Source organism: Bos mutus, chromosome 22, assembly GCF_027580195.1.
Source record: "Bos mutus isolate GX-2022 chromosome 22, NWIPB_WYAK_1.1, whole genome shotgun sequence".
NCBI classification, from domain to species: domain Eukaryota; kingdom Metazoa; phylum Chordata; class Mammalia; order Artiodactyla; family Bovidae; genus Bos; species Bos mutus.
The window spans coordinates 63,121,149-63,134,910 of NC_091638.1; the positions used below are offsets into that span (position 1 = coordinate 63,121,149).

General features: G+C 58.9%; 1 protein-coding gene across 3 annotated transcripts in view; it reads right to left on the bottom strand.

Moving 5' to 3' along the window:
• Positions 1-626: 626 nt before the first annotated feature.
• Positions 627-13,762, bottom strand: part of NAP1L4 (nucleosome assembly protein 1 like 4) — a 53,527-nt gene continuing 40,391 nt past the window's right edge. For 2 of the 3 annotated variants that reach the window (XM_070359907.1, XM_070359908.1), the window contains exons 9-15: positions 13,118-13,257; positions 11,916-12,061; positions 9,641-9,663; positions 9,182-9,301; positions 6,880-6,909; positions 6,425-6,481; positions 627-1,628 (exon numbers count right to left, since the gene is read on the bottom strand). In XM_070359907.1, the coding sequence (XP_070216008.1) occupies positions 1,590-1,628; positions 6,425-6,481; positions 6,880-6,909; positions 9,182-9,301; positions 9,641-9,663; positions 11,916-12,061; positions 13,118-13,257 (555 nt within the window). In that variant the 3' untranslated portion in view covers positions 627-1,589. Of the gene's footprint in view, positions 1,629-4,681; positions 4,720-6,424; positions 6,482-6,879; positions 6,910-9,181; positions 9,302-9,640; positions 9,664-11,915; positions 12,062-13,117; positions 13,258-13,762 lie in introns of all 3 variants that reach the window. The other variant, XM_070359909.1, reaches the window with a different exon arrangement.

Sequence of the window (13,762 nt, forward strand, 5' to 3'; positions counted from 1 at the left end):
CCCTCATGGCCACCAGTGCCCTCCCCTTTCTGGCCGCTCTCATGAGACGCCAGCCCCGGAGGCAGGCGGGCATCGGGTGAGCTGGACGCCTGTGTGGACGGGAGGCGGCCAGCCACCTGCCTGCCTGCCCTGGCACCTCCTCCCTCTCTGGGCGCCGCGACCTCGCCACCGGCAGAGTCCCAGCTGTGGAGCTGGAGCAAGAGACCTGGGGAGCAGGTGCTTCTGGGAAGGGGGTGGAGCAAACACCGAAACCAGAAAGGCCTGACGAGACGCGGCCCTCACGCCGGAAGCGTCTTTTCTGGGAAGAGCTCCTGCTCTTGAGAAGGGGGCGGGAGGAAACCCCGGGAAAGCAGCGGCGAGAAGACCGACGGCACACGGCCCTCTCTCAGGAAGCGTCCCTTCTGGAACCTTCCAACCTAGAGGGTGCAAACCTGCAAATGCTCAGAAACGACTCTTTGCTGGGTTCGGAGCCGGGGACCCCAACCCATCGACAGGGAAGCGCGCCTCAGGAACACACACCCCAGGAGTCCGGAAGCCCTGGACCTGCCCACACGCAGCGCCCCAGATAGCGGCGTCCTGCAGCCCCGCCCGCCGCGGCCCCCCAAGGAAGACACACACGCGCTGGGTCCATGGTTCACAACTTTAATAGAATATTCTAACTATTCTGTACAAATTGAAAACACTGTATTCAGTTACAAATGTTAAGTAAGGCTGAGCACTCTACAGCCTGGCCACAGCCTGAACTCCCCGGGCCAGAGGTCACACACTCAAAACCCACACGCCACCAAGGACAGGTCGCTCGAAACCCAAGGCTTTTAAGACAAAATGAGTGTGGGGCCAAGAAATGGGAGCTACGAGAAAGCAAGACGTGTGGCACTACGGAGGAAAGCCGTGCTTGCCGGCCGGAGCCCCTCCCCGCGAAGCCTGGCAAGCCCCGGTTCTGCCCACAGCCCCACCCCCGTCCCCAAGGCCAAGCACGGTCCGCGTGTCCTGAGGGAGCAGCTTCTTCCGCGGGGTCTGCAGCCTGACCAGCACCTCCGGCTCAGGGCACCGGGTGTCTGGTCCCCACAGGGTCTCGGAAACTTGGAGGACAAGCGAGAGAGCACGCCCCCAGCCGTCCCCAGCGTGAAAGGTAAATAAATACGAGATGAACCACAAAAGCGGGAGCCTCAGGGTCAGTCCTGAGGAAAATAGAACTAAAGAAGGAGCAGGGTGAGAAGGGCGCCTACCCCCGCTGGCGCTGCCGGGACTGGCGACAGCGCGTGGGCGTCTTCAGACAAAACGCATCCTGTCCGATGGCGGAAGGGTGAGCGAGTCCTAGATGCCCTGGAACCACACCCCTGGACACGTGCCCCTGGCGTCCAGGGATCCCCAATGCGATCTGCAGGGCCCTCCCCAAGGCCGGGCTGGGGGAGTCCACTGAGCTGTGCCCGAGGCCGTAGAGGGTGCTGGAATTAAACCTCCTATCTCTGAAATGCGTCTGAGCTGCCGCTGTACAGGTTAAGCAAAATAATAAAGTAAAAGGAGAAGTTAAGTGAAAACCATGCACTTGAAAACGAGTCAGGCGTGACGCTGTCCACGCGGCCGCCTCACTGCTGCTTGCACTCCGAGGGCTGGCTGGGCTCCTTCTGTCAACGAGAGAAAACGAGACTGTAGAGAACCGGGCCACCCATCAGCAGGCGTCTCCATCCAACAACGACAACAAAGACTCAATACGTCACTTGCTCTTACTAAAAAACTGGTTGCTAACATACACTTTGAAAATAGTAACAAAAAAAATAAGCTAACTTCCCATAAACAAGGGCGCAGTGGGGCTGCCTTTTCTTGTTTAAAGACATCCTAACTGTCAGCAGGAGGATCTCAGGGTGAGGGGAGGTCCTTCAGTGGCACAGAGTAATTAAACAGAGCAGCACCCCGTCCCCAGCTGGAAGGCCCCGGCTCTGGGACAGCGCGGATGGACCAGGCGTCAGGGCCCTGCCTGGAACACACCTGCCCCCAAGCCCAGGCCTCAGAGCTCCGCTTACTGATGGGGACAAGGCCATGACAGTGGACGAGGGGCCACTAAGAGCTCCACAGACAAAGCCCAACCCTCCCAGGAGCCCCGCAGCTGGCACGCGAGCCTTCCAGAAGAGGAGGAGGGGAGACCCTCCCCAGAGCAGACTCACTTGACTACAGTCTAACGGAGAACAGCTCACAGCGTCTCAACCTGTTTAGCAACCCCATGAATTTTGTGTGGAGATCACCAGAGCCTCAGACACAGACAACGATTTTACTAATACTTCTGAGCCAATGATTTACTCAACAAGAACCCATGATTTCTGGCTGGGAAGATGACAAATTACTCTGAATATAACCTGGCATGTCTCAGAGTCTAAGAAAAACTAGCATCACACAGTTTAAAAGAAACATCTGGGATAATACAACCAATGCTGAGAATTAACAGGCCGGGCACCTGTGGGATGGTGCCCGGCTTGTTAATCCTCAGCACACGTGTGGGACGAAGAGCCCACGTGTAAAAGATGCACAGAGACAAAACAGGGAGCGCGGGCCCCAGGCTGAGTGCGTGAGCACAGGGCCAAGCGGGACACTCGCTCCACGCCTGGCCTCGGGCCCGCCCAGCACTGGGCTAACAGCACCGCATCACACACTCCCCAGGAATACACCCGGAGCCTGGGCCCAGAGCGAGCACCCCGATGAGAAGTTCTACTTGGAAGAGACCTAATTCAAACTGTCATCTCAAAGGGGGCCTGGAGGCAGCCCGGACACGTGGCCACGGGGCTCAGAGGCTGGTTCCAGACTCACTGGGTGTGCAGAGGTGCTCCGGCCTGGGGCAGCGGCGTGCAGCCATCTGGGGACAAAGGGAGGCGTGTATCTCCAGGCTGGAGAGCTGAGGCTGAGGAGGTGGGCCCGGGCAGGAGACTCAGGACCAGGACGTGGCACCACCCCCTCCAGGGAAATGGACGCAGAGGACAGACAGGATGCTGTGTCACACGGAGCAGCATGCAACTCAGCGCACCGTCTCCGGGGCAACACCTTCTCTGCCACGAGCGTGCATCACCAACTGTTCACCTCGGGGGCTGCAGACACTGGAGGGAACTGGTTGTCCCCAGGCCAGGACTGGCAGTGGGGGTGGCGGTGGGGGAGGCGGAGGGGAGCTCACCGGGCGGGGGAGCGGGGCTGCCTGCGGCACGCTGCCTCCCCCAAACACAGCCCCACCCTGGGCCAGTGTCCACACAGACGCAACTTCCAGGCTGGAGCACTGACACAGAGCCCTGCAGTCCCGAGAGTGAACTATCAACAAGACACCAGGTTCTGGCCTGTGAGCCCAAAACAACCTGCAGGAACTCCCGCCCTCACATCACGAGCTGTCAGAAGCCTGGTCATCAAGGGATGAAAGGACCAACACCCTGCCAGCTGGGGGCATTTAGGAGAAAGCCCTTCACAGATAGCAACTGCCCAAGAGGGCAGGCCCCCACCAACCCGCCCTAGCCTCAGTGCTGGTGGCCCAGTCCTGGGGGCGGCCTCCTCCACAGGGGCTCCGGACCTGGAGAGAGACGCTCAACAGCGTGACTGGTTCTGCCAGAGGACACGCTGGGCTGCTCACGGACGGCCCGCTTCACTGGCTAGGGGCGGGGAGCAGAGGGGCTTCGGGCCTAACAGGCCCGGTGCCATCCCTTGGACAACATGGGCAGCGGGGGCCAAGAGCAAGGAGACAGGACCCGACACAACCGCCCTAACCCCTCAGACAGCCCAGGGTGGGCGTGCACGCCGCCCACCAAAAGCTTCTGTAGCCCCGTCTGCCTGCCTGCCTCGGTTTCCTGAGAAAGCCAGCCCGCCAGAGCGAAGGGACGGGGTGCAGACAGACACCCTCTCCAGCTCGGAGGTGCAGACACAGCCCTGCTCTTCCGGGAGCCCCCCACACGAGCGCAGGCTGGGGAGCCCTGCTCCCGCCTGGATGCCGACACTGTCACCCCGGCTTCACACGGGTCTCCTGTTAGCACCTCCCTCCCTTTCCCACAGGAGCCAACAGCGGCGTCCATGAGGGGGACTCGTGACACGGGCAGAGCCACGAGCAGGGGACCCCGCAGGGGACGGGGCGGACGGCCTCAGTCTGGAGCCGGTTCTTAGTTGAGCTGCACACGCCTCAGCAACCTCCGCAGCACTCAGCAACACCCACGGGATGCTGGCGCCAGCAGCTCCCAAGACAGAACATTCTGGCACATTAACGTCCACCCTTTACTCCCCGCCGGTCTGCACAACACCTGAACTTAAGCAGAATGAACGGGCAGCAGACACACGTTGGGGGGGGCGGGTCACAGTGGGCAGCAGGCTGGCCCTGCTGGGGGGCCTGGGCATCCTGGTCCAGCCTCTCACTCGGGGTGGGGAGCGGGGGGTGGGAGGGTTGGGAAGGGGGGCAGCCCTGCTGTCAACAGAGGCGTCACACCAGTGACATCGCCACTACCTGGTTGGCAACAAACCCTGGGCTCCGCCAGCAGGAGCCCGACGTGGCTTCTGTCGGCTGGTTTTCAAAGTGCACACGGCAGACACCCGCTCTTGGAAAGCCCTGTCCAGCCCCGCACACACCAAGCGGCCCTGGACACGCTACCCGTCACAACGTGGCATTGTTACAAAACACAGACCACAAGTTTGGAAGGTATGAATGAATGGAATTCCACCTTACCTAGAAACGCATGAATGATTAACAGACAAAAATTACACCTAAATGGGGAAAAAAATTGAAAGGAACCATCAGCATGAGAGAAAATGAAATGCACAAGATTAAACAGGAGGAAAGAGCCACAATTTCCCATGGTACCAAAGGGCTGCACAGTATCAACCCTACGACGGGAAACCTCACACGCAGACCTGCACCTGTAATGCCTAAACAGCCCCTCTTCCGTACTGCCCTCTGCTCGTGGCAGACTGACCTGAGAGTCCTCTGAAGAGGAGCACCACAGCAACAGCGCCGTCCCCTCACGGCCCCAGAGGACCAGACCGGACCCTGCGGCGAGGCTGACAGGGGCCGCGCACACCACGAGCCCCGGTCCCTCTCGCCCGCCCCCGACCAGCAAAACACACCCAAGCCCTCATGGTTAGTGCTGGCCATCCCCTCCTTCTGTGGTCACCAGGTGAGGCTGCTCTTCTAGAAGGCCCAGACATGAGACAGGACAGGAGGCCTGGCCATGGAGAGAAGAGGAGGACGACGACGACGGGAGACGACAGGACAGGAGGAGTGAGCAGCCTCAGTGCTGTGCAGGACGGGCGGCAGGCGGGCCCTGGAGTCGGAGGCAGCCGCTGGAGCCGTCTGCCTCTGGCCTGGAATCCCACTGTGAACGTGTGCCTCAGCCCCTGAGGGCTGCAGAGCAGCCAGGCACATACACCTGGGCGCAGGCAGGGCACGGCTCCTCACCTGACGGCGAAGGGCGAGGCACTTGGGGCCCTGGTGTGCACGGTTCCACCATGAAAGGGACAGGCTGGCTTAGAGAAGATGAACGTGTCCGAGTCCGTGCCCAGAGCAGTACCTGCATGGTACGCTGAGGTGGTCAACGCACTCACACCCTTCCCCAGAAGGAAGCACCACTGTGAGCGTGCATTCGTAGACACAGCTGGTGCCACGGAACACTCAGACCCGGTTACCCATGGCCAGCCTCGGGCCCGAGCTGGGGAGACAGACAACCACGTCTCCTTAGAGCCCACAGCGCCGAGCACAGCTAGTCTTCTGACGGCTGTGACACCCTTAGTCCTAAGGGGCAGGTGAGCCATAGCTTTCCTATGAGCACGCAAGAGAGCTCTCAGTGCAGCTTCAGAGCAGCAGCAACACAGCTCTGTGTTTAAAATACGCGCCAAGGGGCAAGCTCCTTGATGTAAGCTCATCTGAGACGGCAGGTGAAACCTAACTACATGTAAATCACTGGGACTGCCACTCATCCCCATCAGGTGCTTCTTTGTTGGTTTTTGCAAAGCTTCCTGGTTTATTTCAAATTATCTAAGCTATTGAGACGTATCTCCTCACTAGTCTCAGTACAGTTACAACTGTAAAATTATGCCTGCTGCTCCTCTATTCTAGTCATCAAGACAAACCAAACCCTATCTCTGTACTTTTTCCAAAAACAAACACAAAACAAAAAGGTTTATTCACGCTGCCAACTACACCATAAAGATAAAGAACATAAAGCTGCTCTCCAGAATAAGTTTACATAAATAAGACACAGATTGAGAAAGAGCTGGAAAGCCATTTAACACTCAAATTGTTTATCAGGTATCTAAACAGCTCGTCATCCGAGTATATTTCTGGTACAATTTTAACTTTTTAAATTAGAGAATGACAGGCACATGTTCATAACAGCCCGGCTCAAAGCTAGGAATGTGTTTTAAAAGTTCAGCAGTACAGCAGACACAGGTGTGGGGATTCCCGACAACTCACCTTGGGGTTAATCTCGGCATCATCGTCGTCTTCCGCTTCCTCGTCTCCTTCTAGCTCCTGCATCAAAAGGAGGGACAACGCGCTGAGCAGACAGGACTCCTCTGATTCACAAGGAAACTGGCTACAATCACGATCACCCACACTCAACCAAATCCCTCCTTTGGCCACTTTTCTCACAGATGACCCTGAAGTAAACATACTGCTGACCAAGTGGATTGGTCTGATTGATGGTTATTTTGTAAGACGCACTTTCGTCAGCCAACTGCAGGGTCCGACTCGACACTGCCACCCATCTGCGCGTCGTAGCGAGCGCTCGCCAGGGCCGAGGGCCTCCAGGGCAGGTCCCCACAAGACAAGGGTATCGTGGCCAGTCAGACCCCACAGCCCCCGTCCACTCAGGAGACAGGGCCGAGGACGACCTCGGGGAACGGCGTCTCACTTGAGCCAGCTCTTACCTCCTCTTCTCCTTCCTCACCTTCTTCAAACTGCAAGGGAAGGAAAGAGGTTTTTACAAAGCACAGTGGCAGCCTGACCCAGACACAGCGCCTGCCCCATGCCCACAGTGGCCCAGCCTCCGAGCAGAAGCCAGCTTCCTGCCGTGTCCTGCCATGTTCATGGGACACCAGGTATCTGAAAACCGCCCCAAACAAAGACTATGGGTGGGGCTGGGGCCCAGGAGCCGGTCAGCGTGGGCTGCGCTGTGTCCAACCGGGAACCAGGCTGATCTAAGTCAACCAGCCGCATGGTTTATTACACACAGGACTCTCAGTGTCACCCTACATCTCAGACAAGGGGAAATCGTTCATCTGTACCTAGGAATGTAATAAAACCTGGTGTTTAAAGTATGCCAGGAGAAACTCCAACACTGTGGCTGAATGAACGTCTGGACCCAACCTCTCATGTGTCCAAGGACACTGCTGGTCAGGCTCCCGGCCGAGTCCCAGATATTAGGCTGCTCCCAGAAGCAAACAAAACTACATGAACCTCATTCCCGTCGGCTGCATCGACAAGGCACCCGCAGATGGAGCAGGCTTTCTCTCACGGTCTTTCTTCCTAGAGCCCCGCTCCCAAAGTCCTCATCAACAGCTCAAAGGCACTCAGCAGAGCGCAGCATGGGCCTGGTCTGCACATCCCCTTGGCCTGAGCAGCAGCAGGATGGGGACGTCGCGCGCTCCTTCCTAACCCATGTCCTGAGCAGCCTCTGACAGTGTGGGCGGCCCGTCCCACGGGAACCAGCCTTGCACACGCTCACATGCTGGTTTCCTGAGGCTCCACAGGCACCGCCTCACCCTGGACCGACCTCTGAGAGCTCTGTGCAGCCACCTCAAATTCTGGCAGAGCCAAGGCTCCGAGCATGTGGAAGCCCAAGCCCAAACGCCTGCGTGCACGCCACCCCGATATGACGCCCAGCCCCTGTGCTGCTCTGAGCAGGTCTGACACGGGGGCTCGCACGCCTGTCCCCACACCCTGCGCTTCCTCGATCAGGAGCCTGAAGAGTAGCTGGAGTGGTTACGTCAGCCCCAGCGTACATGCGGGCACCTGCAGAGCTGGGGCTCCAGGCCTGCAGGCCGAGTGAGCCCCTGGACCACACCGTGAACCTGCGGTGTGGCTGATGGCATCAGTAGTGAAAACAGACACAGACGTCACCAGGAGGAGCTGCCTGGCGTGTACTGTGAGTAAATAAACACACACGCGGCATCGTCAGGTGTTTACAGTGGTGGGTATGTGATCACGAGAAGGCCTGTGGACCCTCGTCTGGAGGGCGTTTCCAGTGTGCAGCCACTAGATCTTTCTTGGCCAGATTAGATAAATCCAATCCTCTGGCTCCTCAGCTGCCAACGGCCGTATCTCACATCGTCCAGTGTCATGCAGTGCCAGCCCTGCCACAGTGGACAGAGTGCAGGACGGTGCCCTCGCTGCAGAAGGTGCTACTGGACGGCATCGGATCAGAATGTGTACAACCTGCGTCTCCTAAGCTGATCCTTGAGCAATGACCCGGGCACTTTCCTGACCCCTGGATACGCCATGCCGGGCGTGTCCGTGCTTCTGGGGCAGACTGCACCTAAGAAGCCCACTGGTCTCAGGCGATGCAGCCGCACACCCGAGCTGGCCCACGCTCGCTGCCCTGGGGCCTGCAGCACACAGGAGGGTGCTGAGCAGCGCAGGCCCGCCCAGCTTCCGCTGCTCAGCCAGGAGCCCCCACAGACCTCACCAGAGAGGACCCCTCCGAGTGCTCAACACGAGGGAGTAAACGGCAACTAAGCCGCTCCCAGCAACACTACAGGACGCACACCTCCCCTCCACACAGCAAGAAGGCTGGCGGCACCCGGGCCGTGGTCACGACGGACAATGGTCTCGGGTGACGGCTCAGGGACAGCTGGCCAGGCGGGCTCAGGGGCCCCGCTCCCAAGCTCTGCCTGCGAGAGGCCAACTCCTCCAGGCCGAACGGAAGGGGCTGGCCCAGGGGGCCGTCCTCCTATGGAGCATGGGGTTCTCTCTCTGGAGTCAACACGCACATGCCAGCACGACTTGGCTCTGAGAGTCCCCACATGGCGCTGAGTGACAGTCCCCAGGTCTGGAGGTCACCCCAGCCACACACCTCGCATGCAGCAGTGAGCTGTGGGTCTGGAGAGGACAGCCTGAAAGGCGTCACTGCACAGGCTGACTCGGGCACTGGGCCATGCCTTCTGCCCCAGGCTCCAGAGAGCACCGCCCCCCTGCAGGGCCCCCCAGGCCACCCGCCCCTAGACCACCTACGTTGTCATCATCCTCGATGGCCTCCCCCGTGAAGTAGAGCACGGCGCGCGGCACGATCCGCTCACGGAAGAAGTGTCCGATCTCAAAGTCGGAGGCTAACGTGAACTCGGAGTCTTCATCCTGGGAGGGGAAGCTCAGTGCTTACCTGTTTCCACAGGGTAAATGTCACATTCTCTCACCAGACCCCACCCCACTGCCTGGGACCTGGTTTAAAGGTGCTGGGCGCTGGCGCTGCCATACTGCAGGAGAGGCAGGTAAGTGCTGGGTGCAGGCTGAAGGACACGGCTGCCCCTGAAGCCCACCCACAGAGCACGCCCCTGTCCCACACCGCGGTGCAACGGATACAGGTTCACCCCTGGTTTTTAGGGGAGCAGGAATGGGTTAAAAAGGAAGCAGCGAACTAGTCAGGAGATAGGCCTTAACAGCAGAATAGATTCTTAGTAACAATGCAAATCTTACCAGTGATTCTCCATCCCCTGATGCTAGAAAAAAGAAAACATCTGATTACACAGATAACCCACCTTTCTAAAGCCCCCCTGGACGCTCGGCTGACAGATAAGCAGCATGGTATACCAGAAACTGCCAAAGCGGGATGCCCCCACCTGCTCTCCTCCCACCGCAGACTGAAGCTGCCCAGGGTCTCCCAGCCCCCAGGCCCAGCTGGAGAAGGCCACTTTCAGAAGAGAACTGGCAGAGGGTTAAAGTGTCGTGGGTGGAATGGTGCACGGGGAGCCAGACTGCGGGTCTCAGTGTATCTGTGCTTCGGGCGGAGCTTCACCTCGTGTAACTCCGTGTGATGAGTCAACAGAAAACAGGAAACTCTAAGTCCCTGGAAGTCCTCATGGCACTGAGGCGCTACACCTCAGCTAGGCTGGGGCTCTACTTCTGTTTGCTTGCAAAGGAGGAGGGAGGGGACAGTGCTGACCGCCCCTCCCGGGACGGCTCCGGGTGGGCGGGGTGCCAGCACTGACGCTGCCCTTGGCAGCGCCCCACACCCCGCACTGAAGCTGAGCCACGGAGCCTCCAGCGCCAAACGCCAGGACAGCCCAGCACAGAGCTGAGCGTGACAGAGGAGCGGGCCTGAACCCGTGCTCAGCAGGGCCCGGTGATGTGCACGTGGTGCGTGAGTCACCTCTGCTGGGCACGCACTGTCCCCCACCTCCCCGGCGCCCCACCGCTGTAAGGTCTGTCCCGGTGGGGTGTGAGCCCCACCCCCAGGGTGGCCCCCAGCCTCACATGCAAGCGAAATGCAGGTTCTGGGACTCTGGCCTTGGGGCAGCAGTCACAAGGGCTTGCTCCCCGACTGCTGGCCCGTTCTGCACTGAGACCACAGGGGCGCTGGAGCAGCAGAGGTGATTTCCTACATCTGAAAAGGCCTTTTACTCATCTTAATTTCTCCCTCGACCACGCCACCATCCTTCCCCCGCCATCACCTCTACTCATTTTCATAGAGCGGATCACTTAATATTGTTTCACAACAGTGACACACCCTAAAACTCAGCCACTTCAAATACACGACTTAGTGACCTCTGACACCTTCAGACTTGTGCAACCACAACACGAGGCAGGAGGGAAGGGGCGACAGGGGTGGGACGGCTGGAGGCGTCGCCGGACTCAACGGCAGGAGGGAAGGGGCGACAGGGTGGGACGGCTGGAGGCGTCGCTGACTCAATGGCAGGAGGGAAGGGGCGACAGGGGTGGGGCGGTCGGAGGCGTCGCCGACTCGATGGGCCTGAGTCTGAGTGAGCGTGGGGAGATGGGGAAGGACAGGGAAGCCTGGCGTGCTACGGTCCACGGGGTTGAAAAGAGCTGGACACGACTGAGCAACGGAACCACCACATCAGAATAGTTTCTGAACCCCGCTAAACTGCCCCCAAATCCTCAAGTCCACTTAATGTCATCTTAATTGCTATTAATTATCTGGAAGTCCAACAAGCTCAGTGAATTTAGGATTCAAAGCCCCTCTTCTTCATGGTGAGTTCACACAGGAAACCTCCAGCATTCCCAAATGAGGCTCTGAAAGGGATCTTTCCAAACAAGGAAATTTGAGACTCATGTTTACAGCTGATCTTATCCCCTAAACTGACACACCCTGGGACCTTTCAGGCTCAAGAACAAACCGAGACAACAGCCACAACAGTGAAAAACAAGGCCCCGGGTGGGGACGGGCAGCCTGCCCCTCGGCTTGGGGTCAGAGCCCAGTGACGCCACCGGGCGGCCTCTACAAACAGCCCGAAGGGCCGCCATCACCTGGAGCGGGGCTGCCGTTCCGCACTGGCTCCTGTTCACAGAAAATAAAGTGTTCTCCCCTCACATCCGTACTCCAGCACGGCCGGCAGGCCTGGCTGTCGAATCCTCGGGAGGAGGAAGTCACGTGAAGACGGCGTGCGGCCGTGCTCTCGGCCCCCCGAGTCCCGTCTCGGGCTCGGAGCTGGGGGAGGACAGGCCCGCCGCCCGGCCCCGCCTCTGCCCTACGCCCACGTTTGTCACCCACCTAAGGCCCAAGCGCCGCTCCGCGCCCCAGTCTGAGGAGGGGTGGACGGTCTACAAGCTGTGCGCGTGTCAGAGCTCCCATGGGCCCCGCCTGCCAGGACGGGTACCCATGGACCCCCCAGGACAGCCGCAGCTGCAGGGCAACTCACAGCACCGTCCTCGCCAGAGGACCGGGGGACACCCTGACGGTCACTGGCAATCCGTTCGCACCTGTACTGGAGCCACAACCCGGCCTGCTCACCTCTCAGTGGGCTGAAGAAGTTGAAAAAGGAATCGTTGGGGACTTGCTTGGTGATTGTTCTGACGGTGCCTCGGCCCTTATGTTTCTGCTTCTTCTTGATGGTTTTGACAGTCACGTTCTTTCCTTTCTTCCAGTCAATGGTGCACCTACAGGGGTAAGACCGTCACCACCGTGTGCCTGGCAAGCAGGCCCCAGCCCGGCGCTTCACCGGGAACCGGACGCCAGCACCTGCCAGTGGGCACTGGGCACGCCTCAAGGAGGCGGAGGCCGCAGGCGCAGGAGGCCGCGCGGTGGCCCCACAGACACTCTGCAGGGTCCCGCCAGGTCCTTCCCATGACCGTGCCTGGGCAGCAGCTTGTCACCGCTGCCCCTTTACAGACCCCACAGTGCACAGGAAGCCACCACTCAGGCACAAGGTCTCAGCAACTAAGTGAGCGGGACTAGATGGGGAAAGCACACCGGCTGCTGCCAAGACTGATGGCTGGTGAAGGACATCTGGCTTCCGGGGTGCTGAGCGGGCCTCGGTGGGGCTGACCTCTGAGTCACCGTGGCCAACAGAGAGAGTGCGGAGAGGAAGGCTCCTCACTCGGTGGCCTGGGCCTGGGCAACAATCTTTCTAAAGCATTCTGGCCATCTGAGTCCAGCAGAATTTTAATCAAGCTCTGTATACTCACTCACACAGAGAAATGCATCAGGGTAAGTCCTTGGTTCAGTAAGTAACTGCTTCAATCAGGAATAAAATGATTTCCCAAACTGTCTCAAACCAACCAAGAGGACAGGTTCTAAGCTGCCCTCCTCCGTGGTCCAAAGGCCACAGCACCGAGCGCTGGGTCCCGAGGCCGCGCGTGCTCACGCGGCCCTGCACCGCCCAGCCACTCACTCGGCAGGGCCCTGCCAAGAGGAGCCGACCAGCTTCATGGTCTCTGCGTCCCTCTGGGAGACTGAGGATCCCAAGGCCCGCATTACATTGGGGAAACTGGGCCACCACCCTACAGGCTGGCTCAGGGAACCGCAGGACACATTTCCCAGCGCCAGCCGTCATATCCCCAAAAGGAGAGACTCTTTCATTGACTTCCCTCCTGTCTGCTGGGCTTTTAAACAGATAAAGGCTTCCTGCTTTATTCTTAACTTCCACCTTACTTGTGGCGTTTTAAAACCATCTCGTGTGTTTCAGAAAAAGAAGCTTAATGGCATTTTCTTACCCGTCACAGTCAACAATCTCAGGGCCTTCAAAAGAAAACGGATCGGCCTTGTCTGGCTCTGACTTCATCTTGTACGTTTTTGTCAGGACTGGATTGGTAAAGTAGTCATTGGGTTCAAAGTGGAACTCTAATACAAAAGACTGGGAAAAAAAACTCAGGGTCAACACCACTTAAAATCTACAGGTAACTGGGGACAGATTTTACCAACCACACAGTGCCTGCTGGAACCCCGCTCCCTAAGGCAGAATACCGAAGAGCTCAGGAGGCGTGCTCACATAACGAGCATGTCTTTACTGCAAAACCACCAGCCCAAAGGTAGAGCCCAGGCCAGGCCAGGGAAACCCCCGCCAGCCTGAGTGCACATGTGGGCACGTGGGCCTGCTGCCCAGGACCCCAGCCCCATGGTCACAGCAGGCGGGGGTCTGGAGGGGGAGGTCAGCTGCAGCCCAGCCCCCACTCCGCCCCTCTCAGGCAGAGCAGTTCCTCCCAGCCCCACAGTGAAAGCGCAAGACTCCACGTGGGCAGAGAAGCCTTCTGGGACCCACCACAGATGCGCTCACCCTTCACTCACAAAGTGCTCAACAGACAAGAGGGGGTACAAAGCAGTGGGAACAAATCAGATGGCAACAAAGAAGACATGTGTAC